This window comes from Acipenser ruthenus, unplaced genomic scaffold (assembly GCF_902713425.1).
Source record: "Acipenser ruthenus unplaced genomic scaffold, fAciRut3.2 maternal haplotype, whole genome shotgun sequence".
Lineage (NCBI taxonomy): Eukaryota > Metazoa > Chordata > Actinopteri > Acipenseriformes > Acipenseridae > Acipenser > Acipenser ruthenus.
In genome coordinates this window covers 5043-32246 of record NW_026708565.1, presented here as the reverse complement: position 1 = coordinate 32246, position 27204 = coordinate 5043, and the positions used below count along the sequence as shown (strand labels likewise).

The 27204-nt window shown below is 43.1% G+C and overlaps 1 protein-coding gene across 1 annotated transcript; it reads left to right on the top strand.

Moving 5' to 3' along the window:
* Window positions 1-17938: 17938 nt before the first annotated feature.
* LOC117971578 (galactoside alpha-(1,2)-fucosyltransferase 2-like) lies at window positions 17939-26923 on the top strand. The gene is made up of 2 exons (XM_059021346.1): window positions 17939-18037; window positions 23703-26923. The coding sequence occupies exon 2, from the start codon at window positions 23720-23722 to the stop codon at window positions 24752-24754; it is 1035 nt and encodes a 344-aa protein (XP_058877329.1). The 5' UTR covers window positions 17939-18037; window positions 23703-23719; the 3' UTR covers window positions 24755-26923.
* Window positions 26924-27204: the final 281 nt, after the last annotated feature.

Sequence of the window (27204 nt, the reverse complement as noted above, 5' to 3'; positions counted from 1 at the left end):
TTGGGCACCAGAATTTTGCTACCCGGCTGCTGGGGAAGAGTCTTCGCTGGTTCAGGCACTTCCCGTTGGAGTCGATAAGAATGGCTACCTTGGAGCTGTATATTTTAGAAGCCTGTCTGCTCGAGTGAGTCTGTGTCTCTGGGGCAGTGTGTGTGATGTGGGAGGGAGGGGTAGTGTGTGTGGTGGGGGAGTGGGGGGTAGTGTGTGTGGTGGGGGGGAGTGTCTCGGTGTCGGGGTGTGCTGGGGGAGTGGGGTGTGTGTTTGGATCAGTGTGTGTGTGGAATGATGTGGTGTGTGTATCGGTGTCGGTGTCAGTCAGACAGGCCCTGCTTGCTGTAGCTCCTGTGTTCTTGGGCTGGCTGTGGTGTTGCTGTTCTGGGTGGGGGGGAGGAGGTGTGACTCTGAGTAGCTGCTCTCTCAGGCTCTGTATGCTCCTCTCTTTGCGCTGCAGCTCCTCTCTCAGCTTGGCCAGCTCGTTTCTCAGGGCCTCGTTGTCCTGCCGCAGCTCTCCCATCTCAGCTCCCAGCTCCCTGATGGAAGCCCTGGCCTCGTTCCTCACCTGCCTCACCTCGTCTCTTATCTGCTGCACGAGGTCGTTCTCTGTCAGTGTGGTCAGGGTGAACTCCTTGAATTCTGCAAACTCCACCTCCAGCAGTGAGAGGCATTCCTTCAAGTGCTGCACTGTGCTGGGCAGTCTGGGGGTGAGCGGGGGGGTGCGGGGGGCTGCAGTGGGGGAGCTGCAGGGGGCTGTGTCTGCAGTGTGGGGGCTGCAGGGGGCTGTGTCTACGATGTGGGGAGCTGACTGCTGTTCTGGGTCTAGTACCTCTGGATTTTTTTTTTCTCCTTCTCAGCCAGTTCTTTTAGAGCCTGGAAATCTTTCTCAAATAGTTCTAGGCTGGCCTCAGTTCCCTGAATCATAATAGTGCAATTATAATACACATTGATGCTGAGCCTTGTGCTGTCAGGGTCAGTTTCATCTCCTATATGCAGTTGCCTTCCTTTGCAAATCCCTCCCAGCTTGATATTACTATGTGCTGTGCAGAGGGCTGTGTGCCAGGCAGTGGGGTGCTCTGTATAGAACAGCAGGTTGGTTTTGGTCCTCTTGCCCCCAGCCAGGCTGCAGTCTGCTATCAGTGTCTCTGGGGACTCCTTCATTAGCTTGTTCTTATACAGCTTCTTTGCCTTTGCACTGGTGACCTCATCAGGGTATCAGATTACACTGCTAGTCTGGCCCCTCCCACTCTGCAGGGCTAAATTGATACATTTATCCATTCCGACCAACTGCCAAAAACCAACTGCCAAAAACCAACCGCTTTTAGCTGCTTTCAGTGACTGAGAGTTTTTAGCTATTAGGTTTTAGTTAATTTGTTGTATTAAAAAGGCTTACCTTTTATTTTCCTCTTCAGTTCTTTTCTTTTTTTCTTTCTTTCTGTTTATTTCAATTTGTCTGTTTCTTTCTATTTCTTTCTGTTTCTTTCTTTCTTTCTCTTTCTTTCTTGTTTAATTTTCCTGGAGGTCTCATTTCTTTTCTTTTCCTCTTCAGTTCAGTTCTTTTCTTTTGCTTTCTTTCTATTTCTTTTTCTCTTTCTTTCTTTCTTTCTTTCTTTCTTTCTTTCTTTCTTTCTTGTTTAATTTTTCCTGGATGTCTTATTTCTGTAGTAAAAGTTTTCCATTTGTTTTTTATTTGTCCTTACTGATTTATATTCTTAATTCTCACAATTAAATTTACTCTAGATTAACAATTTTTTAGTTTAAATTAAGAGCTCATCTTGCTGCTGCTGCTCTCTCTGGTAACCTCTCTCTCTCTCTCTTGGAGGATTGTGGGTTGTGGGAGGAGCTTGCGGAGAGGAGGCACGCCGGTGCGGTAGGACCGGGAAATTTAAAAATATTTATTTATATATATATATATATATATATATATATATATATATATATATATATATATATATATATATATATATACATAGTTGTTATTTGTGGGGTGTGTGTGTGTGTGTGTGTGTGTTTGTTTGTTAGTTAGTTAGTTAGTTAGTTTATAGGTTAGTGGTGTGTGTGTGGAGATCCTGTTATGGGATCTCATTCCGGAGGGTCGGGGGCTCTCACTCGCCGACACGGCGTACGGTGCCTGCCTGACCCCGGGGTGTCGGTGGAGGAGTGCCTGCTGGCAGTAGGAGAGGTGGTGGGTTTTGAAAATATTAGGTCAGCGTCAAGAATGAACAAAGCGCTGGTAATATTTTTAGCGGAGGTGACGCTTGTAAACAGGCTGGTAGAGGAAGGTTTCACTGTGAAAGGTGAATTTGTTCAGGTTTCTCCCTTGGTGACTCCAGTAACTAAAGTGATTATTTCTAATGTGCCCCCGTTTCTAAAAAACGAGTTATTAGAAAAAATCTGTCTCGGTTTGGTAAACTTGTGTTCCCAATTAAAGATATCCCTCTAGGCTGCAAAAACAACAGTGTTAAGCACGTAATGTCGTTTAGAAGACAGGCGTTTGTTTTATTAAATGATCCCAATCAAGTTATTAATGTAGCCTGGAATTTTAATGTAGAAGGGACTAATTGTGTGGTGTTTGTTAGTTCTGAAACGATGAGATGTTTTTTCTGCGGTGAGCAGGGACACCAGAGGAAAACCTGCCCGAGAAGGGAGGCTAGAGCCGAGACAGGACAGGAGCAGGGCAATGCTGGCGGGGAGGAAGTAGGGGCTGTTGGGGGTGAGCGGGAGGAAGAGTCGGCTCCTGCATCGCAGCCGCAGCCAGAGCCCGTGCAGACCGAGGAGGAGGCGACTCAATCGCGGAAGGAGACCGGAGCAGATCCACCAACGCCAAGGCCTCGTACAAAGAGGGTGAGCCAGAGCCTGTCAGTGACGGGTTCGGAGCAAAATACAGCAACTGCTGAGAATGGTGAAGAACCATTCAAGGAAGTAGTTAAGAAGAAAAGATTTAAACATAAGGCTGCAGAGCTGCCGGATGGTAGAGCGCAGCAGGTGCAGAGCTCCGAGCCCGCGCTGACAGGGAGACTGCAAGCTCCAGCCGGGGCGCCAGTCCTTCATAAAGCGGGGGAAGAGAACACAGTGGAGGGCGAGCCGGGTGCGGTGCAAGACTCTCCGCTGGCTGAATCTCAGCTGCCTGTAACAGTTGTGGCTGGAGAAAGGGAGGAGGCGGCAGAGGCCGGTGCTAAGGAACTGGAGGGAGCAGCTGTGAGAGAGCTGGAGTTAAAAATCCTCCTCCTAGAGGAAAGTCTAAACTCAGATTTTAAAGAGCAGACCCTGGAGTACCTAAAAGAGCAGAAACTTGCGCTGGGGAGCTTGCTGAAGGAGAGGGTGAAGGGGGCGATCGTGCATTCCAGATTTGTGGAGCTGAGGGATATGGATGCCCCCACCAGTTTCTTCTTCAACTTGGAAAGGAAGAGAGCAGACAACCGACAGTTGTGCTGTGTCAGGACTCCTGGTGGGGAAGAACTGCATACCCAGGAGGAGATCAGCACAGAGGCGGTGCGTTTCTATAAGGAACTTTACAATAAAGAACAGTGCAATCTAAAGAACACTGAGCAGCTGCTCCAAGGGTTACCCAGCCTCAGTGATGAAGAGCAGGCTCAGCTGGACGCACCGCTGACCTACCAGGAGCTGACCAGGATCGATGGACTGCCAGCAGAATTTTATAATACTTTCTGGGACATAATAGGGGAGGATTTGCTCCAGGTTCTGAGAGAGAGCCTCAGCCACAAGGAACTGCCTCTCAGCTGCCGCAGGGCAGTGATTACACTGTTGCCAAAGAAGGGAGACCTTTGTCAGCTAAAGAATTGGAGACCTGTGTCACTTTTATGCTCCGATTTAAAGATTTTATCTAAAACAATTGCAAACAGATTAAAAAAAGTAATTGGAACTATTGTACATATGGACCAAACATATTGTATACTGGGTAGCTCCATTTTTGATAACCTGTTTTTTATTAGACATTTTTTATCTGTAAATGATATTTGTGATTTTAATGTAGGAATGGTCTCCCTGGATCAAGAGAAGGCTTTCGATAGAGTCGACCACACCTACCTCTTTAAAACCCTGGAGGCTTTCGGATTCGGCCCTGTTTTTATCTCTTATATTCAGCTTTTATATTCCAACATTTTTAGTATTTTAAAGATTAACAATGGGCTGAGTCAACCTTTCCCAGTGTGCAGGGGTATAAGACAAGGCTGTGTCCTGTCTGGTATGCTGTATTCGTTGGTTATAGAGCCCCTGATGCACCAGCTGAGGGGCAGGTTGGCTGGATGGACAGTGCCCCCCTTGCCACAGTGAAGGTGTCTGCCTACGCAGATGATGTGACTGTGTTTGTGAGTGGGGATGCTGATGTTCAAGCACTGCAGCAAACTTTAAATGAGTTCCAGAAAGCATCGTCTGCCAGAGTAAACTGGGCAAAATGCAACACTTTCCTGTCTGGCAGCTGGGATGAGGGCACCCCTCCTCTCCTGCCTGAAGGGCTGGAATGGAACAGAACAGGCATTAAAGTGCTGGGGGTGTACCTCGGAACGCAGAATTATATGAGAAAGAACTGGGAGGGTCTGTTGGACAGGGTGAGGGGGCGGCTGCAGAGGTGGAAGGGACTGCTGGCCCAACTGTCCTTCAAGGGTCGGGTGCTGGTCATTAATAATCTGGTGGTCTCTAGCATGTGGCACAGGCTAATGTGCCTGGACCCACCCCGAGGCCTGGTGGAGGAGATCCAGAAAGTGCTGCTGGAGTTCTTTTGGAACGGGAGACACAGTTTGAGGCCGGCAGTTCTGTACCTCCCCAGTGATGAAGGGGGGCAGGGGCTGGTCAGCATTGCCAGCAGGGTGGCAGCCTTCAGGCTGCAGGCGGTACAGAGACTCCTGTACACTGAGGAGGAGGCTCATTGGAAGAGGCTGGCTTGTTTCCTCCTAAATAGTGTCGGGGGGCTGGGGTTAGGTAAACACCTGTTTTTAATTGAGAACACCAGTTTTTGTAAAGCAGGACTTCCTAGTTTTTACCAGAATATTTTAAGTGCCTGGCAGCTGGTGAGGGTGGAAAGGGATGAAGAGTCCCTGACCGGGCAGGCCCTGTTTGATGAGCCCCTATTTTTTAATCCACTTTTTCCAGTTAAGTTCCTCCAGTCGATGACGCTTTGTGCCAGGTTTTTAAAAGTAGGTATAACCAGGATGATCCATCTGTTCAATCTTGAGCTCTCCTGCTGGTTAACTGCCTCCCAGCTAGCTGCACAGCTGGGCTGGCACTCCGAGAGGCTCGCAGAGAGACTGATGGTTGAGCTGAGGGGCTGCCTCTCCCCACGGCTCAGGGAGGTCCTGAGGGAGGAGCTGTCCAGAGGCACAGAGCAGAGACAGTGTTCCTTATTCCCTGGGGTGATTGTGTCACCAGCAGTAGGAGAGGGGGGTGGAGAGAATGGAGGGACATTGCTCACGTTGCACAGTGTAGAGGAAATTGTTTTTCATGCAATGAATAGTAAAATTATATATAAATTGTGCGTTAAAGCCATGGAGTACAATAGGCTAAGGGGTCTGGTAGATTCCAAGTGGAGAGTTCACGTATCTGTAGAGGAGGGGCGCAGGCCGGTGTGGAGGGTGCTGTACAAGCCGCCCCTCACTAAGAGAGTTGGGGACCTGCAGTGGAGGATTCTCCACGGCATTGTGTCCACGGGCAGGTTTCTCCACAGAGTGGACCCTAGTATTAGTGAGCAGTGTGCTTTCTGCTCAGCAGAGGAAACCATTTATCATGCTTGTAGTGAGTGTGAGAGGCTGCGGCCACTTTTTAATTTACTGCAGGGAATCCTGAACGTTCTAGGGGTTGTTTTTAGTAAGGAGCTTTTTATTTTGGGGGTTCTGTACAGTTTTAAAATGAAAAACAAGTGTGTTCTAATTAATTTTTTATTTGGACAGGCAAAATTGGCTATTTTAAAGACAAGGAAAAACCAGCTCTCTGGTTCTGGATTGACCAGTGTGGTGGGTCAGTTTAGGGTGCTTGTGGTCAGCCAGATCAGAGTAGAGTTTGAGTATTTTAAACTGGTCAGTAATCTGGAGAGCTTCCAGGAGAGGTGGTGTGTGGGAGACGCCTTGTGTGCTGTGAGTGAGGAGGGGGAGCTCCAGTTTTTGTTCTAGTTTTTAATTTTATTTTTATTGTTTTACAGTGTTTTTATTATTTTTGGTTTAATCTGTTTTTTAACAGAAAGAAAACACTGTTTTTTTTCAATTGATTTTTTATGATCCTTTTTTATTTAAAATCTATTTTTAAGGAGAACATGATGTATTTTAAGATTTTTAATATTGATAAGTCTTATTTTTGTTGTGTTTTACCTTTATTGATTTTTAATGGATTTTAATTGGAATGTTTAATAAAGGATCTTAAAAGTCAAGTCTCTCTCTCTCTCTCTCTCTCTCTCTCTCTCTCTCTCTCTCTCTCTCAGGATTGTGGGAGGGGCTTGTGAGCTGAGAGCAGTGTGTTTGAATAGTGCAGGTCTGTTCTTACAGTCTTGGTTTTACTATTTTTACACGCTTAATTTAAAAGGAATTTTATAAGTTTCTTTTAAATATATATATATATTTATATCATCTACATTTTTTATTTATTTATTTATTTGTTTGTTTATTTGTTTATTTATTTTTCTATTTATCTATCTGTTGGCCTTGCCGTTTGGGAGGCTAAGTTAGTTTGTGTAGCCCGAAATGGGCTCACACTCCGGCGGTGTACAGGGACTGACACGGAGACATGGGTTCAGGTGTGTGCCCGACAATGAAGTTTCCGTGGAGGACGTACTGTTATCGGTCGGTAAGTCAATTGGTTTTAACAATATAAAATCTGCTTCACGTATGAATAAGGCCATTGTTGTGTTTTTAAGTCAAGAAACACTGGTAAATAAGATTGTAGAGGAAGGATTTTCTGTCAATGGTGCTTTTATTTCTGCTTTACCTCTTTCAACTCCTCTAAGGAAAGTGGTTTTATCAAATGCCCCCCCTTTTATTCCAAATGCAGTGATTGAAAGAGAATTGGCAAGATACGGTAAAATCATGTCCCCGATTAGAATGATTCCGCTAGGCTGTAAGAACCCAGAGGTGAAACATGTGATGTCTTTTCGTAGACAAGTGTTTGTATTGCCGCATAACCCAGGGCAGGATCTTAATGTAGCCTGGAGGTTTATTATAGAGGGGAAGGAGTGTGTTATCTTTGCAACCTCAGACACAATGAAATGTTTTCATTGTGGCGAAGAAGGGCATATGAAGCAAGCCTGTCCTAAGCTCAGATCAGTGGCTGCGGCGGAGGGCAGCGCTGAAAGGCAGGGGGTTGGTCAGGCTGAGGGTGTTCGGGGAGCACAGGTGGAGGAGTCAGCGGAGATGCCCGTGCCTGCGCCCCGAGTAAAGAAGAGGATTGCTGCGGAGGAGCAGTCTACAGTAGTGGATCCTCCGACGAGGATGAGGAGGGAGAGCTCTCTGACACCTCGATGCTCTCCGACATCCAGGTCAGTTAGCCCAAAAAAAAGAAACTGTATTCGCTTAATCAGTTTATTAATTTTATGGATTGCACAAAGGGTAAAAGGGGAGTTGAAATTCCACTTTTCTTTCCTGACTTGAAATTGTTTTTAGCCTCTGCTAATGTAATGTTAAGAAAAGCGAGTTTAGAGGAATTTGACAGGAAAAAGAGGTTTCGTTTGAAAAAGTTTGTAAGCACTGCTAGAAAAATGGTTGAGCAATCAAAAGGTTTTTAATGGATCAATTCAATTTTAAAGCTTTTACCCTTGTTTTTTGTATTTATTTATTGCTATTTTATTTTTCTTCCTTTATGGATAAGTTTTTAGTGAGTTCTTTAAATATAAATGGTTGCTGTGATGATTTTAAGAGAGCCCAATTTTTTAATTTTATTGAGTTTAAAAAAGCCAATTTTATTCTATTGCAGGAGACCCACTCTGACAGCAGCAATGAAGCGCACTGGCTGTCAGAGTGGAAGGGGAAGGCGATTTTAAGTCACGGCTCTAATGTTAGTGCGGGGCTGGCAGTTTTATTCTCTCCGGGGCTGGGAGTAGACGTGGTGTCTGTAGAGGAAGTTGTACAAGGGAGGCTTTTAAAAATTGAATTAAAATTAAATGGTGTTTTTATTGATCTTTTTAATATCTATGCTCCTAATTTGTATAATGACAGGATTTTATTTTTTAAAAAACTCAACCAGGTTTTAGAGAAGTGTGATCCAGAGCATTTTATTTTGGTGGGAGGGGATTTTAACTGTACCCTGGATTTTAATTATGACAGAAATCATGATGAACCCAATCCCCAATCTGCGAGAGAGCTGGCTGGCATGCTGACAAAATTTGATTTTGTTGACATCTGGAGAAATTTACATAATCGATCTAAACAATATACTTGGATTAAATTAAATAATGGTCAACTGTCTGGAGCACGGTTAGATAGATTTTACACCCGAAAGCACCACCTTAATAGAATTATTGGCAGCAGTATTCATCCCACGTCTCTATCTGATCATCACCTCATCACAGCTGTTTTGTGTTTACCCACTGCACAGCACTCCAAATCCTATTGGCACTTTAATATTAAATTATTACAAGACACACAGTTTAAGGAAACATTCAAACTATTTTGGAATAACTGGAGAAAAGAAAAGAGATGTTTTTTCTAATTTGAGACAGTGGTGGGATGTGGGGAAAATCCAAATTAAAATATTCTGTCAGCAATTCACCCAGAACGTCACTAGTGAGTTGAATGCAGTGGCCAGCCAGCTAGAGAATGAGATTTTAGAGATTGAGAGAGAGCTGGGCGGTCAGAGCACGGAAGGGGCTTATCGCAGCTTGAAAGAGAGGAAACAGCGCCTGGGCAGCCTGCTGGAGGAGAAGGTCAAGGGGTCCCTGGTAAGAGCAAGATTTGTGGAATTAAGAGACATGGACTCCCCCACGACCTTCTTCTTCAGCTTGGAGAAGAAAGAAGCTGAAAGAAAACAAATGCTTACTCTGAAGCTGCCTGGGGGGAGAGAGGTCTCCAGCCCTGCGTAGCTTCGTCAGGCCGCGGTGACATTTTATTCAGAACTGTACCAGGCTGAGGGCTGAGACCAGCAGGAGACGTAGCAGCTGTTCGAAGGTCTCCCTCACCTGGGTGAGGAGGAAAGCCGCGGCCTGGACACCGTCATCACACTGGAGGAGCTCACAACCGCCGTCACACAGCTCTCCAATGGAACAGCACCTGGGCTGGATGGGCTGTCTGCTGAATTCTATAAACATTTCTGGAGTTGCATTGGAATTGATCTATACCAGGTGCTGATTGAATGTGTGGCGGATGGAGAGCTGCCTCTGAGCTGCCGCAGGGCAGTACTGACTTTACTACCCAAAAAAGGAGACCTCTGTGAGCTGAAGAACTGGCGTCCTGTGTCGTTGCTGTGCTGCGATTATAAGGTCTTTTCCAAAGCTCTGGCCGGCCGTCTTAGGGAGTGTATGGATACTGTGGTGCACAGTGACCAGACATACTGTGTACCAAAACGCTCAATTTTTGATAATTTGTTTTTAATCAGAGATCTTTTTAATGTATCTAAGCTTTTTAACTTAGATTTTGGGCTGGTGTCGCTTGACCAGGAGAAGGCTTTTGACAGGGTAGACCATGGCTTTTTATTTCGCACCCTAGAGGCATTTGGTTTGGTCCTGTTTTTATTTCTTATATTAAAATTTTATATTCTAAGATTTTTAGCCTTGTCAAGATTAATAATGGTCTAAGCCAGCCCTTCCCAGTGCAGAGAGGGATTAGACAGGGCTGCTCTCTGTCGGGGATGTTCTATGCCATCTCCATTGAACCGCTGCTACACCAGCTGAGGGAGCGTCTCTCTGGCCTGGCCATACCTGCCCTCCCCTCCGCCCAGCCCGTCCATCTCTCAGCGTATGCTGATGACATGGGCAGCAGTGTGGAGTAGTGGTTAGGGCACTGGACTCTTGACCGGAGGGTTGTGGGTTCAATCCCCAGTGGGGGACACTGCTGTTGTACCCTTGAGCAAGGTACTTTACCTAGATTGCTCCAGTAAAAACCCAACTGTATAAATGGGCAATTGTATGTAAAAATAATGTGATAACTGTATAATGTGAAATAATGTATTATGTGATATCTTGTAACAATTGTAAGTCGCCCTGGATAAGGGCGTCTGCTAAGAAATTAATAATAATAATAATAATAATAATAATAATGACCTGAATGTGTTTGTAACCAGCGATAAAGACGTGGAGGTGCTGGAGTCATGCATGAGGAACTTTGAAAGAGCCTCCTCAGCACGGGTGAATTGGGCCAAAAGTGGAGCGTTCCTCGCAGGGAGCTGGCTGAGAAAGCCTCCTCCGTCCCTGCCACAGATGCTGGAGTGGAACAGAACTGGATTAAAAGTGCTGGGGGTGTACTTAGGAACTGAGGCATTCATACAGCGAAACTCGGAGGGGGTGCTGGAGAAGGTAGCAGGAAGGCTACATAGCTGGCAGTGGCTGCTAAACCGCCTCTCCTTCAGGGGGAGGGTCCTTGTGATTAACAACTTGGTAGCGTCCATGCTGTGGCACAGATTAATGTGTCTGGACCCTCCCCCAGGGCTGCTGGAGCAGGTCCAGAAAAAACTAGTTAATTTTTTTTGGGATGGAAACCACTGGCTGAAACCAGCAGTACTGTACCTGCCCTGAGACGAAGGAGGGCAGGGACTAATTGACATCCCCTCCCGGGTCGCTGCGTTCAGATTGCAGGCAGCCCAGAGACTGCTGTACACCCCTGAGCTGAGCTGGAGAGGCATGGCTTTGTCCCTCCTCAAGAGGGTTGGGGGGCTTGGCTTAGACAGACAGCTGTTTTTAATGACCCCCAGTAAAGTTATTAGAACTGAGCTGGAAAGCTTTTACAGTAACATGTTAAATGCCTGGGGGTTAATTAAGATTTTAAGGACAGATGAAAGCCTCTGTACATGTTTTATTTTTGAGGAGCCTTTGTTTTTTAATAGAATTTTTAACATTGATGCTTTTAATTCAAAACAGCTTTTTTTAGTGTTTTTACAGGCCGGAGTCACCACCCTTGGTCACCTGGTAGACTGGACTGAGTGGTGATGGAAGAGTGGGGCCGAGTTGACTGCTGTGTTGGGTCTGTGCTCGGTGCGCTTCATAGGGAGGATGCTGAGAGAGATCCGAGCCTCCCTGAGCCCAGCAGTGTTGGAGTTCGTGGCGCAGTGCTTCTCAAAGAGGCAGGCCCCGGAGCGTGAGCCTGATTTCCCCTCAGTGCTGCTCTCCCCTGCACTGCCGGAGGAGGAGGAGGAGGAGGAGGAGGAGGGGGGGGGAGCGACCCGGGATGCTGTTATCCCTGGATGAAGAGACCAATTTACAGTTTCACTCTGCAGAGAAGAGGCAGCTGTACGGCACTGTGGTTAAGACCCGGCATTATCACAGACTTAAAGACCTGACTGATACCAAGTGGAGGGCTCACCTGGCGATGGAGGAGTCTGTGCGGCCGTCCTGGAGGGTGCTGTACAAGCTGCCGCTCCGGGGACCTGCAGTGGCGAGTGTTGCATGGCATTGTCGCCACGAACCGCTGGCTGAGCCGAGTTGACCCAGGTGTGGGGGAGCAGTGCCCCTTCTGTCTTGCCGTGGAAACTGTGTTTCACCTTTTTACAGACTGCCCACGACTCCGGCCTTTTTTTATTTTTCTAGAAGGCCTGCTGATGAACCTCGGGGTGCGTTTTACTAAAGAGTTATTAATTTTAAGTATTAAGTATTCTTTTAAATATCGTCATCGGTGTGCCCTGATTAATTTTCTCCTGGGTCAAGCAAAGCTGGCGATTTTAAAATCCTGTAAGAACAGATTATCTAGCACTGGTGTAGATGATGCTCTGTGTGTTTTTAGAATGTTTCATTTATTTATCTGTGTTTTATTCTTGTTCTATTATGACCAGTGCTGGAATTTACTAGTTTTATTTATGTTATTTTAATGTTTTGTTGTTTTTCTTTTGTGTTGTTCAATAAAGGGATTTAAAATCTCTCTCTCTCTCTCTCTCTCTCTCTCTCTCTCTCTCTCTCTCTCTCTCTCTCTCTCTCTCTCTCTCTCTCTCTCTCTCTCTCTCTCTCTCTCTCTCTCTCTCTCTCTCTCTCTCTCGTTGCATGCTGGGAGTCTGTGGTGAGCGAGTGAGTGGTGGTGGGAGTGTTTGAGTTTGTGTACGGTTTTGCTGTGCATGAAATTTATATTTTTTCTTTTTCCTTTGTTGTGTTTGTTTATTGTTAAAGTATTTGATTTTTATTTAGTTGTTTTGTTTTCAGGCCATTATGGCCTCGCTTAGGAGGCAGATCACCTCCCAGCTTTTCATATGATTCTTTGACCAGGAGAAATGGGTTTAAGATTGTGTCGCAGGAGCAGGTGTCGGTAGAGGACTGTGCTTTGGCCGTAGGAAAGGAGGTAGGTTTCGAGAATATCATCTGTGCCTCAAGAATGAACAAGAGTATTGTGATGTTTTTAAAGACTGAAGCTCTTGTTAATGATATTGTGGAGACAGGGTGTGGCAGTCTGGCTCGCAGTGGTGAGGTGGATGACGTCACGGACCAGGAAGTAACTGACACCAAAACAGTGGATGGGCGGGTGAAGCTGAATGCTGCGGCACTCAGCGTATTTATTAATAAACAAAACAAAAGATTTAACAAAACACAAAACAAAAGGGCACGAGGGCCAAACGAATCAACAAACAAACAAGTAAGTGTCGTGCTGGAGAATCCAGCACGTTTTAGCAATTGTTTTTTTAACTTTCCTTCTTTCTCTCCACTCCCCGTACTCTCCTCTGTACACCCAACACAGAGTGCAGAGAGCTGCAGGTTTATATACTCTGGCCGAGGGATTAACTAGTAGTTAATTATCTTATTATCCCTCGGCCAGAGTCTGCACGCGTTTGGTAAGGATGCATGACTGTCAGCTAGTTAAATAATCAGTAGCTGATCAGCCATGCATCCTCACGGGGTTTTTAAATATAATAATAAAAGACGCGGCGCTTTTACCCGCGCCGTAAACAAAAATACAAATAATAATAAATAGGGGCGGGACACTCCGCCACACAGGGGTTACTGTGAAAGGCAGTTTTCTGCCTGTGCTTCCCCTTGCCTCTCCGGTTGTTAAAGTAACCATTTCAAATGTGCCTCCTTTTTTAAAAAATGAACTACTGATTAATGAACTAAGCCGGCATGGTAAAATCATGTCGGCAGTACGTAGGGTCCCGCTCGGCTCCAGCGCTCCGGAGTTAAAGCATGTTCTGTCATTCCGTAGACAGGTTTTTATGATTCTAAATGATTTAGAAAATGATTTAAACCTTGCAATGAAGTTTAAAATTGAAGGCATAGACTATATGGTTTTTGCTTCTTCGGATTATATGCGCTGCTTTAACTGCGGAGCGCAGGGACATATAAGGAGGAACTGCAAGAAAGGGGAGGCTGGAGCCCGCAGCAGAGAGGAGGGTGGGGCGGACAGGCAGGAGACAGGGTCGGAGAACACAGAAGATGTTCACCGTGAGTGAGGTGAAGGAAAGGTGGTGATTAATGTTGACCTGGGTGAGGGAACATCTGGGTTGCAAGGTGCTCCTACTGGTAACAGCAGGACGACCCTGGCGGAAAAGTTAGTTATTAGTGAGACAGCGGGGGAAACTGCAGTGAATTCCCCAGCTGAAAGTGTTGACTTACAGCCCGCTCCTGTTGAGAGCAGCGGGGCGACCCTGGCGGAAAAGTTAGTTGTTAGGGGAGACTGCAGTGAAAACCCCCGCTGTAAATGTACCAGTTAGTAATATGATGAATATAGATGAAGATCAGGAGGGGTTTAAGATGCCAAAAACTAGGAAAAAGAAAAGAACGTTAAAATCATCTGAAAATTTGACAGTGCAAAAGAAAAAAGCGCTGGTCGGCATAGATAAGCAAAGAGCTGAGACGAATGCAGTGGATCTCGGCGCTCTGTTGTCGCAGGCTCCTGCCCAGGCGGAGGAGTCTGCCTGCACTGAAGCACAGTCTCCTCGGCCGGCGAGCATGCAGGTCTCTCGCAAGGACTCTCTGTTGAGCTCTGCAGCTGGTGAGACAGACTCTGACAGTGCAGGGGAAGGGGATTTTACTGATGATTCGCAAGTTGATGATAGCAGAATGTATAGCGCTCAAAGCATAAAAGCTTTTCTAACTGACACTAAAGGAAAAAGAAAAATTGTCATTGAGGATTTTTTTCCTGATTTGAAGCAATTTGAATCGATGGGCAAGCTGATATTGCAGAATGCCGGGTTAGCTGAGTTTAGTGAAGCTGAATGTTACAGACTAAAGAAATGGTTAAGTACTGTCCGTAGTGTTTTAAAATAAGTACCATGTTTAGTTTTTTGAAACTCCCTTTTTTCTCTGTTGTATTGTTGTTATCTACTGTATGTTTTGTTCTTGTTTCTCTCTCGCCTTTTGCTTTCATGAACTCTTTAAAAATAGGTAGTCTCAATGTAAATGGCGTTCGTGGTTTAAATAAAAGAGAGGCAGTCTAAGTTTATTGAATAGAAAAAACTAACTGTTATTTTCTTACAAGAGATGCATTCTGATATTTCTAATGAAATTGAATGGAGGAAAGAATGGAAGGGAGAAATTTGTTTTAGTCATGGGTCTAATTTAAGTGCAGGGGTAGCGATTTTATTTTCAGAATTCTTTAAACCTGATTATTTTAAAGTAATTGATTTTTTAGAGGCAGAATTTTAATGGTGGAGTCCAATTATAAAAATAACTCTTTTATTTTTATTAATATATATGCTCCTAATAATGCTCAGGACAGGAGTGATGTGTTTACTGTTCTTTGATTAAAGGCTGTTTTATCTCCCCCAGTGGCCTGTCCGACCATTGCCTCATTACATTGTCCTTATTCCTTCCTTCTGTAAAAATGCATAGTGCCTATTGGCACTTTAATAATAGATTATTACAGGATGGGTATTTTAAAGATTGTTTTAAATATTTCTGGACTGAGTGGGAAAAAAAGAAAATCTTGTTTTAAATCCCTGAGGCAGTGGTGGGACATAGGCAAGATCCAAATAAAGATCTTTTGTCAGCAGTACACTGAGAATGCTACAGGCAGCTTGAATGACTCTATGGAAAAGCTGGAGGTGGAGATTCTGGGGCTTTATAAAGATCTGGAATCTCAACCAAATAGCAGGCTGTTAGAAGACCTGAAATATAAAAAAACAGTCATTGGTTGACCTACTGGACATGAAGGTACAAGGAGCACTGGTCCGCGCCCGGTTCCAGGGTTTGACAGAGGTGGACAAGCCAACAAAGTTCTTCTTCGGTTTGGAGAAGAAAGCAGAAAAGAGCAGGGTGATTCATTGTTTGAAAATCCCTGCAGGTCAGGTGATGGAGGACCCAGTGGAGATCTGTAGGTTTGCTACAAGTTTTTATAAAAACTTATTCACAGCAGAAGCTGAGAGAAACGCACAAGAGATCAAACTGTTCCTGCATGATCTCCCACAGATTCCACAGGAGGAGGCAGCAGACCTGCAACCCCTGCTTACATATAATGAGCTCACTGATGCAATGCAGCAAATAAAAAACGGTAGAGCGCCGGGACTAGATGGGATCACCATGGAATTTTACAAAGAATTCTGGGCCTTGCTGGGGTGGGAGCTGTACATGGTGCTGCTGGAGAGCATCAAGGAGGGGTTGCTGCCTCTGAGCTGTCGGCGGGCGGTGATCACCCTGCTCCCCAAGAAAGGAGATCTGAGTTACTTGAAGAACTGGAGACCAGTGTCCATCCTCGGTCTCGATTATAAGATCCTGTCGAAAGCCCTGGGGAACCATTTGAAGAAAATCATGGAGTCAGCGGTCCAGTCAGATCAAACTTATTGTGTTCCTGGCAGGTCAATTTTTGACAATATTTACTTAATTCGAGACCTTTTGGCAGCCTCCAAGCTTTTCGGCTTTAAATCCGGTCTGATTTCCTTGGACCAGGAGAAAGCTTTTGACCGGGTCGATCACCAGTATTTGTTTAAGGTGTTAGAGGCCTTAGGGGTCGGCCCGCGCTTCATAGAGTTTGTTCAATTGTTGTTCTGTCGCGTTTTCAGTGTACTGAAGATTAATGGTGGCCTGAGTGAATCCATTCCAGTACAGAGAGGTATCAGGCAGGGCTGCCCCCTGTCTGGTATGCTCTACTCCCTTTCAATTGAACCCCTCCTACATAGGATTAGGAAGTTGTTGTCTGGCATCCCGATCCCCGCCAACCCTTCCCAGGCTGTCAAGGTCTCTGCCTATGCAGATGACCTGACAGTGTTTGTGTCCAGTAGGCAGGATGTGGAGACTCTGTGTGACTGTCAACGTCAGTATGAGAAAGTCTCCTCTGCTAAGATTAACTGGAATAAAAGTAGTGCCCATTTGGTGGGGTCATGGGGTGACGCTCGCCCCCCTGACCTCCCGGTAGGGCTACAGTGGAGCCACTCGGGTCCTAAGATCCTGGGGGTCTTCCTGGGCGAGGAGAGGGATCTCCAAAGAAATTGGGAGGGACTGATAGAGAAGTTGAGGGGTCGGTTACAAGCCTGGCACTGGCTCCTGCCACAGCTGTCATTCAGAGGAAAGGTTCTAGTAATTAATAACCTGGTAGCCTCCATGCTGTGGCACAAATTAGGTCAATTTCAAAATATCACTGTCCTGGTCACAAAAGCAAAGTTTGTGGGGAATAATAGCCATTTTCTATACTTTTGAGGCATAAGCAATTAGGAAATAACACTTACTACCCAGGAACAAAAAATGTGTTACATAGTGTAATCGATCATTTAAACCAGACAATACATTTTCTGATTCTTCATAGGCGAACACACACACACACACACACAAACACACACACACACACACACACACACACACACACAAACACACACACACACACACACACACACACACACACACACACACACAAACACACACACACACACATCGTGTACAGACAGACAATGAGCCCTTCAGCCTTGATCAAGACAAACAAGTATATTGAGCAAAACCACAGAGAAGAAAAGAAAACACTAAATCAAAACAAAGTAGCAAATAAAATAAAAAAAAACAATCCAGTGAAAAAAATGGATGGAAACGATCTCACCACTCCTGGGTATCCGCTTGCTTGAAGAGTCCTTGATCCAGCGATGAATGAGAGAGTCCAGCCAGTCCAAACGATATCCAGGAATCCTTTATCAGCTATGACAATTTAACCAACCCACCAAACATTTAGCATTCATATGATCTACCTCAACATCTACCTCCAAGTAAGTAAAGAAACAATCTTCCAAACTATGATCATGAGAAATTTAGTTGTGCAATAAAAAAAGGTTTTTCTTCTAGAAACAGAAAAGGACTGTATGCATATATCATGACAATATTTCCCAGACAGTAAAAAAAGTTCTGGACAAAAATGTATGTTTCATTAAACAGCTGAACAGTTATTTTACAGGCCAGTAATGGCTTCAAGTGGTTTTAATCTCATTCCTCCATCCCCTCACATATCTTCTGTGGAACAAGCAAACAATCTTCAAGTTTTTTTTATTAAAAAGAAAATTAGTTTTGCAACCAAAACGGTTTTGATTTTCTTATAGATTCAAAAAAAAAAACAGAAAGGGCTGTAAAAGTTATTTTTCTTTTTCTTCTAAAACCTTTTTTTTAAATCATTTTCAACGTTGCTGCAGTACAATCTACCGTCAGGTATTGGTAACTTAGCTTGCTGCAATCCATTTCAGAGTGCAAACCAGGTGAGTCTTTCTTGCAATAATTGCCTAAATTACTACCTTCTTACATATTATCCTAATATAACTAATAAATGACACAAAAAACTGTCTCAAGGGTCTGTCACCTACTTTTCAGTCTTACAAAATAAGTACAAATGCTGATTGGCTTGTGTTAAGGTAAGATGGGTGTATTTTGGCACTCCCAAATGCCCGCCTCCTCCACTTGAACCTCATTTAAGGAAGTACATATTGGCTGCCAGTCACCCGTTGAACCAACTGTTAATATAAACACCTCTCTCGTGAACAGAATATACAACAGCTATTTTCTCTTTACTCTCCAGTAAGTATTTATTTCATATTCTTGATAATAAACTGGTGCTATGTTTTACTGTATGTGAAGGGAGCTTAATGGGTTGATTTATGTTCTTTTTATATTTTATCTTGACTTTTATACCTTTATTTCAAGATATCCTTTACCTTTATCTATGCCACCTTATTTTTTAATCATTACTAAGTGTGAAATATTATTTTTTAACTTGTACTGAAACAGACTGAATGTTGGTGTGAGGACCCTGGAGAAGAACTAGAACAGTTGCAAGGCTCTTTTTAGAATTCAGCTTAACACAAGGGCTTCGGTGTAAATAAATTGCTAGGCAAATGTGCTGTCTGTAACCAAGGTAGAAGGAAATGGTAAAGAAAACTGGACTAACGAAGCTAAATGTCCCTTTTGGAGTCTGTAGCACATTGCAAACTCATTATAATAGTGATTGAAGGTGTTAACCAACCAAAACAGAGTATACAGTATCAAACCAGACTTTAATTTGAATATTTTTCTGAGGCAGGTGTATTTTAATTGGAAAGTTAATTAATATGTTTGTTAAAGTGCATGAGAATGAGTGTTGTTCTATAGCAAGTTGAGTGACTGTCTCACCTTCCAACGCGTTGTGTCTTTGTACGGAAGCGTATTGGTGCCACAGAGAGTAAACATTCTTTTTTTTACAAGATAGGCATTTCATGAAAATGGAACAATAACCCCAATTTACCAGGCTTCATTAATCTCACCAGGAGAGGATCAAGCATAGATAAGTTGTCAGAAGTCAGATTCTACATTTGCCTACCTCTGAACCAAAAGGGATTTTTTTATTTCTGATGTACTAGATATATTATTATTTGTTTATTTAGCAGACGCCTTTATCCAAGGCGACTTACAGAAACTAGGGTGTGTGAACTATGCATCAGCTGCAGAGTCACTTACAATTACGTCTCACCCGAAAGACAGAGCACAAGGACTTGCTCAGGGTCACACAATGAGTCAGTGGCCGAGGTGGGATTTGAACTGGGGACCTCCTGGTTACAAGCCCTTTTCTTTAACCACTGGACCACACAGAGATTAAATTAGTGTTATTGCAGCTAACACTAATTTATTCTCTTTATTCCATGTGGATTTTGCTTCCCTAGGAATAGTTGGTGGTTTAAATAAAAATTCTGAAAAGAATGCTATAAATTAAAAAAAGATTAGGCAAATTACTGTATATACATATAACTTATTGCAGAAATGTACAAATTTCCACACATTGGGGTATGCAAACTTTTGATGATGACAACAGCAGTGTGGAGTAGTGGTTAGGGCTCTGGACAGGGCAGCAGTGTGGAGTAGTGGTTAGGGCTCTGGACTCTTGACCGGAGGGTCGTGGGTTCAATCCCAGGTGGGGGACACTGCTGCTGTACCCTTGAGCAAGGTACTTTACCTAGATTGCTCTAGTAAAAACCCAACTGTATACATGGGTAATTGTATGTAAAAATAACGTGATATCTTGTAACAATTGTAAGTCGGCTAAGAAATAAAATAATAATATTTTAAGTTATGAACAGTGAAATTATGCAATGCAGTGACAGATTCTGAGCTAATCTGGGCCTTAACTGGCTGCTTTTAATTAAAAATACACTTGGTTTCAAAAAGTTTGGAACTTGTCAAAAAGAGCAAACTGAAATGTTAAAAAATCATAGTCATCTCACCTAGGCTGAATTTTTTTTTTTTTTTAAATATATAGATATCGCTTCCAAAATTCAAATGCACTGAATTTACATTGGTGTAGTCTAATCCTGCGCCGGTGTCAATTTGAAGAAAAAGTTGAAATAAGTTTAAATGCACTATTCTTTGTTTAAGTTCATTTAATTAGTAAATAAATGTTTCTGGCTGACCTTTGGTAACCGTTAACTGTCTTCAATATCGTTATTTTCTGATAAAAAAAAAAATAAAAAAATTGGTAGACCATTGTTTAAAATCATGTCAATGTCTCATCTTTTTCAGTGATTGTTTTGGTTCTTGTCATGCAATTTTAAAAAAGATTATGCAAAATACTGTAAATAAATGCTCTTGATTTGAACTTACTTTTGAAAGACTGCTATGCCCTTTTTTGGAAACCATTCAAGTATCTGTGCTTATGCCCATATCTTTAACTGATAGCTTCACACAACCTAGATCTGCCAAATCTTATCAAATAAAACTTAAAGGAAGAATTACATGTCCCGGTCATCATGCCGTATCATAAGACAATATTCATATGGCTGCAGACTGATCTAATCACAGTTCAATACATTACCTGCAAAAGATTGATGAATACAACTAATTAAACAGAGTACATTACAGGGTAATTACTACAAATAACAAGAAAAAGTCCTATCTACCTGTAGCAGGGCGGTAGAAAGCCCTGCTGTTGAAATGTATTATTATTATTATTTGTTTATTTAGCAGACGCCTTTTATCCAAGGCGATTTACAGGGTGTGTGAACTATGCATCAGCAGCAGAGTCACTTACAACTACGTCTCGCCCGAAAGACGGAGGTTAAGTGACTTGCTCAGGGTCACACAATGTCAGTGGCTGAGGTGGGCTTTGAACCGCAGACCTCCTAATTACAAGCCCCTTTTCTTTAACCACTGGACCACACAGCCTCCTATTATTTGTTTATTTTTAGAACGGCGTCTCCCCTCTGCCCCTGTGCAGTTTATTATTTTGTATTTGTGGTTTATTATTATTATGATTTAGTTATTGTGAAAATATGACGGCGTGCGCCGTGTTTGTTGTTGTTATGGTTTATTGTTTTATAAATTTGACGGCGTAGCCGAATGTTTGTTTTTGTTTGGTAGTGTGGATGGGAAGCCCATCCATGGTAATTAAAAACCTTGTGTAGAAGGTGGCCATCTCCCTGCATAAAAGCCTGCAGCTCTCTGCACTCAAGGTGGGTGTTAGGAGCGAGAGCAGCGAGAGAGAGAAACGAAACGAAATGAAACGAAAAAAAACATTCGGCTACGCAGTCAAAGCCGTCATATAGCATTCTTTTCAGAATTTTTATTTAAACCACCAACTATTCCTAGGGAAGCAAAATCCACATGGAATAAAGAGAATAAATTAGTGTTATTGTAGAGCCCCTCAGCTTCAGAGAGGTAACAAGTAGGGGAAGACACAAATATTTGCCATATATTGTCCCTTTCAATTGAAGACAATGTAGCTTTGCTGTTCCTAGCCAGATCATTTATTATTACAAAAAGAAGAGTACTGCACAATAGCTGCAGAGCATTTATCAGGAAGTACTGTAAAAAAAGGAAAATAAATAAAATATAACACCTGTTATTTTTCACCACCAAAGGGGAGACACAACGCCTGAGCCACTAAAGTGAGAACTGTACCACACCCAGCCACTCTGTGCACCAGAGCTCAGGATCAATGTGCATCTATTCAGGGATGCCAACATAGAATAAGATTTTTGTTAGTTTATTTGTGAATTAATAAAACCCTGCCCAGCCCTGCCTTGCTGGTGCACAGGTCACGCCTCACTTCCTGCCTGTCTGTGTCGTTACGTCTGGTCCCACAGGTGCTACACCCACCAACCCCCATCACAAGGATTTCAATTACACAAAAGTAGATGTTAAAACTTCATGCTGATTTGAACTCAGCTCTCACCAAGATAAGCACCAACTAAGACATAGCTTTACAGTAAACTAATGTGATCCATATGTGTCTCCATCCATTTGTGCTTCCTTCCATATGATGATGTAGCTATCCTTCTGTCTGGTGTTGATGGCTGAAGTGTAATGCTGACTCCAGGGATCAGCTTATTGACTCCCTAGCGCATCAGCACACACAACGGCTGCGATGCTGGCTCCGGGGATCAAACCACAGTGCGGTCTCCCCAGCGCATCAGCATGACAACCGTCTGGATTGAGCTAAGTCGGGTACATCTCTGGGGTCTTCAAGTGGGCACCTTCCATCCTCGGTGTTTCGTCGACTAGCCCACGACACCTCAAGAGGGCTCGACGATGATTGTGGCGTCCCAGCATCACCCCCGTCCGTCCCCCACTCAATTTAGCCCAGCTTACTTACCCGTACATCAGCGTTTCTTTCTATTGTGCTTGAGATCCCCAGCCAGAATCTTTGCGTCTCAACCACAGCCAGTTGCTGCTCCTCTCTGCTGCTTCAGATAAGTTCTTCACTGTGCGACACAACTCTTGGCCACTGAATCCGACGTCTCTGAGAAACCGGGTTGTAGAGTGTGCCACAAATCCTCGACAACCCACCTCCACTGGGTAAACCCAGTCTCTCCATCCTCGCTGTTCCGCTTCAGTGGCTAGTTGAGCATACCGCAGTTTCTTCCTCTCATACGCCTCATCTACAGCATCCTCCCGTGGCACTGTTTACTCTACCAGGTGAACAAGGCATGCTGATCCAGACCACAAGACAATATCTGGTCGAAGGTTAGTGGTGGCAATCTCAGGTGGAAAAATAAGCCGTTGACCAACATCTGCCAGCATTTTCCAGTCTCTAGCAGCTTCCAGTTGTCCTGGGCGAGGATTGGTTTTAATACTTTTTCTTGGTGGTTGCTCTCCTGGGTGGAGGAATGTTGTCTTTTGTGTGTAATGTTTTGATGGAACAGGTGGCAACTTATTGGTCATGTTACGCGTGTCTTCCAATGCTAAGGCCAAACATCGCAGCACCTGGTCCTGGCGCCAAGTAAACCGTCCTTGGCTAAGAGCCACCTTACATCCTGTCAAAATGTGCCATAATGTTGCAGGTGATGAACACAAAGGACATGAGGGATCCTCTCCTACCCAGAGGTTTAGGTTCTGTGGTGATGGGCGAACATCATATGTTGACCTGATGAGGAAACTGATCCTGCTCTGTTCCATTGACCATAGATCTTGCCAGCCAATCTTGCGTTGTTCCACACTCTCCCATCTCATCCATTCTCCCTGCTTGGCCTGGGAAATGGCCTTTATACACCTCATCCTCTCCTCCTGCTTTAACATCTCGTTGACTACCAGCTTCCTCCGTTGAGCTGGGGCTGCCTTGTGCCATGTAGGAGGAGCTGAACTGAGACCAAGACCCCCTCTTCCATGCTGAACTTGCCCCATGATATCACCAATTCGAAGGGCAGCCTTTGCATCCTCCACAGTTTTCTTTGCAGCCCACTTTCTTCCAGTTTTCAATACAGGTGCTGCCTCCCTTACGCATTTGTCGCGTGACTCTACTAATGTCATTTAGTTGCAGTAGTTGTTAGTTGCAGTATTCCTTTAGTTGCATTAGTTGTTAGTTGCAGTATTCCTTTACCATAAAGTCCCACTCTGCTGAGGCAGCGTGGAACTCCCAACCATTTCCTGATGTATGAACTGATTAAAGCTTCCAGCTTCTCTACTGTTGTCAAAGAAACATCGTACACATATTTATTCACTAACAAAATTAAGCTTTCAAAACAAAATACAAAACAAAAAGGTTCAAACAATCAAATGCAAACAACATACCATCACCACAGCCTGCTACTCCTGTATCCCTCTACTACACACCAAACAAACCTCCCTTTAATAGGATGCAGCTGGGCATTCAATCAGGGATAGAGCTGGAGATTAACCCCATCCCTGCTAAACACACACACATGCATATTTACAGGAAAGTGGGTGGTGGTTTTCTTTATCAAAAACACTTACATACATTTTCTTTTACTCTTTTTAGGATACCAAAGAAAACAAATGAAACTTGAAAAGCCAATGACTTGGAAACCATGTATTTTCTTACTGTTTCTACTATGTATCTTCATAATGTCCTTCTTATATGGAGTCATTGAAATATTTAATAAACAGCAAATCCTGAAGATGGATCAATTAAAATCAAGTTCCAAATCAACAATGACCACTATTAGAAAGGATCAAGGGATATGGACTGTAAACTCACTTGGCCGTCTTGGCAATCAAATGGGTGAGTATGCAACTCTGTATGCCTTGGCTAAGCAAAACAATCACCAAGCATACATACTTCCAGAGATGCATGAGTACTTAGCACCAATCTTCAAGATCACTTTACCTGTGCTTCATAGTAAAATTAACACAAACATACAATGGAAACATTACTGGCTCCATGACTGGATGTCCAATGAGTATTACAACATTCCTGGGGATTATGTGAAGCTAACAGGCACTCCTTGCTCTTGGACCTTCTACCATCATATTAAAGAAGACATCCTTAGGGAATTCACCTTCCATGATTTCCTCAAAGACGAGGCCAACCAGTACCTGGAAGGTATTAAAGGGAGTCGGGAAAATGTCACCTTCATTGCAGTCCATGTGCGAAGGGGGGACTATGTGCGTGTTATGAGAGACTCATGGAAGGGAGTGATAGCAGATAAGGCCTACATTGATAAAGCCATGTCTTATTTCAGGAACAAGTATCAAGAACCTGTGTTTGTGGTAACCAGCAATGGCATGGAGTGGTGCAAAGAGAACATTGATGCTTCTAAAGGAGATGTGTATTTCTCTGGTGATGGAAATGAATCAAACCCAGCAAAGGACTTTGTTATTCTTGCTCACTGCAATCACACCATCATGACTATTGGGACATTTGGTTACTGGGCTGGGTACCTTGTTGGTGGGGAGACGGTTTATCTCTCCAACTTCACACTCCCTGAATCACCATTCCTGAAATTATTCAAGTATGAAGCTGCCTTCCTTCCTGAATGGCATGGGATCCCAGCTGACCTTTCACCCCTTCTGAATTCAATCAAACCATAGATCGATGAATTGCTCTACTTCACTTGTAACAATGAACAACTTGGCCAAAAATTAGGTGGACTCGCTGACAGCACGCGCTTCAGAGGACACGCATGCTTGCCTTCATCTCTCCCAAGTCAATACGGGAGCTGCAGCACTGAGACAAGGTCTTAAAACAATTGGATATTCCAAATTGGGAGAAAATAGGTAAAAATAATTGCCAATTCCAAATTTAAAAATAAAAAAAGTTAAAACCAAAAAAGCTTGGAGAACAAAACAAGAGAGAATGGTATTCCATGCCAAACAAGGAGGCGAGTGAAATGGGGACAGTTTTGGCTGAATTCAGAAAACTCTGTAAAGATGTGAACACCAGCCTTCAAATAGTAGAAGAGGCTGAAAGCAGAATTAATGAAATGGAAGACAGCTGCATCAGTCGTGAGAGATTGTTAAGAAAGAAAGGCATCATTGATTATTGCAATTCAGTCTGATCCGCAGGATATATTACAATCCAGAACAATATTTCAAACAGTTTCTCAGATAACAAACATCATTGTACCACCTGAGCCACGCCTGATATGTCTTGGCGATATGTCTTTAGTGACAAATATGGGCATTGGGGATGTTTGATTTATTAAGATGGCACTAATAACAGCTGATAAATGTATTGCCCTTTGTTGGAAAAATGATAACTCCCCAAATATATCTATGTGGTTTGGGAATATTTAGTCATCTGTCCTTTGTGAAAAAAAATACTGTAGGATTTGCAAAAGGAACTGGCTCTTTGAAGAGATATGGGGTGGATTTATTAACTTCCTTAACTCCTCAACTTATTTTGCCACCACAAAGTATAGCTCCCTCCTGACCAGAGTTTATCCGCAGTCCAGTTATTTTTGTTATATATGTTATATTATATAACATATAATATAACATATATTATAGAACATATAATAACACAGCTGCTTAAAATGTGTTTCTTTTAAGCAGCTCTTAAAATAAACAAATCCCTTGGGCCGGATGAGATCCTCCCAATAGTACTCAAAGAAATGAAAGAAATGACACAGGAGTTGTACCGACAGACTGGAAAATAGCAAACGTAATACTGATCCACAAAAAGGGAAGACAAAACCGAACCAGGTAACTACATACCAATAAGCCTGACCTCTATTATATGTGAACTTATGGAAACTATAATAAGATCCAAAATGGAAAATTACTTATATGGTAACAATATCCTGGGAGACAGTCAACGTGGTTTTAGGAAAGGGAGATCGTGTCTAACTAACCTGCTTGATTATTTTGTGGATGCAACATCGACAATGGATAATTGCAAAGCATAAGACATGGTTTATTTAGATTTCCAGAAAGCTTTTGACAAAGTACTGCATAAAAGATTAATTCTCAAACTGAACGCAGTAGGGATTCAAGGAAATGCATGCACATGGAGTAGGGAGTGGTTAACATGTAGAAAACAGAAAGTATTGATTAGAGGAGAAACCTCAAAATGGAGCGAGGTAACCAGTGGTGTACCACAGGGATCAGTACTAGGTCCTCTGCTATTCCTAATCTACATTAATGATTTAGATTCTGGTATAGTAAGCAAACTTGTTAAATTTGCAGACGACACAAAAATAGGAGGAGTGGCAAATACTGTTGCAGCAGCCAAGGTCAAATTTTCCATTTTGGATCTTATAGTTTCCATGAGTTTACATATGATAGAAGTCTGGCTTATTGGTCTGTAGTTACCTGGTTCGGTTTGTAAACCTTCTTATGTATGTTCTTATATGTTATTACTTTTAACAGGTTGTTTGGGTTTTTTATTTTTGGTTTGTTTTTGTTTAAGTACTGCATTATATTTCAGGAAGGTATGGTGGGAATCCATGTAGAGGAACTACTGTTTAACTTTTCTATTGTTTTTATAATTTTATTTTCTGTCATTCTACTGTGTTTCGGATAGTTTGTTTGTTGTTATATAGATAGATTTTTATTACAGAGTTTCCAAATGTGAGGAAGAATGACACAAAACTGACTTTAAAAAAAAGAAAATTGTGAATAAACTTGAAAGATGAAATACCAGAGCTTTTAACAGTTTGGGTATATTAGATGCTATTTGATCTGTTTCCATACTTTTGTTAAGTGCTTTGTGATCATTTGTCTTTATTAATAAAGATTATTATTATTATTATAATAACACCCTGGAGTTAAAGTGTGCAATGTGTAGTGCAGTGCATGGCAGAGAAAGGAATTGGTTAGCATGGTAACACACTGATAAGAATGGTAAAGCAGGATATCAAAGAGGGTGAATCATTGGAAAGGCACAGTGTGAACATGGCAGGATATGAAAAGCATCCTCGTTTTCACCACAAGTTTTAGGCTTCTTTCAAGGATCAGCAGGTGACAGCAGAGCATTGTTAAATGAGCACTCAGACAGACATGCTATTACTTAAGAGAAAACCCCATGCAAACTAAAGGGG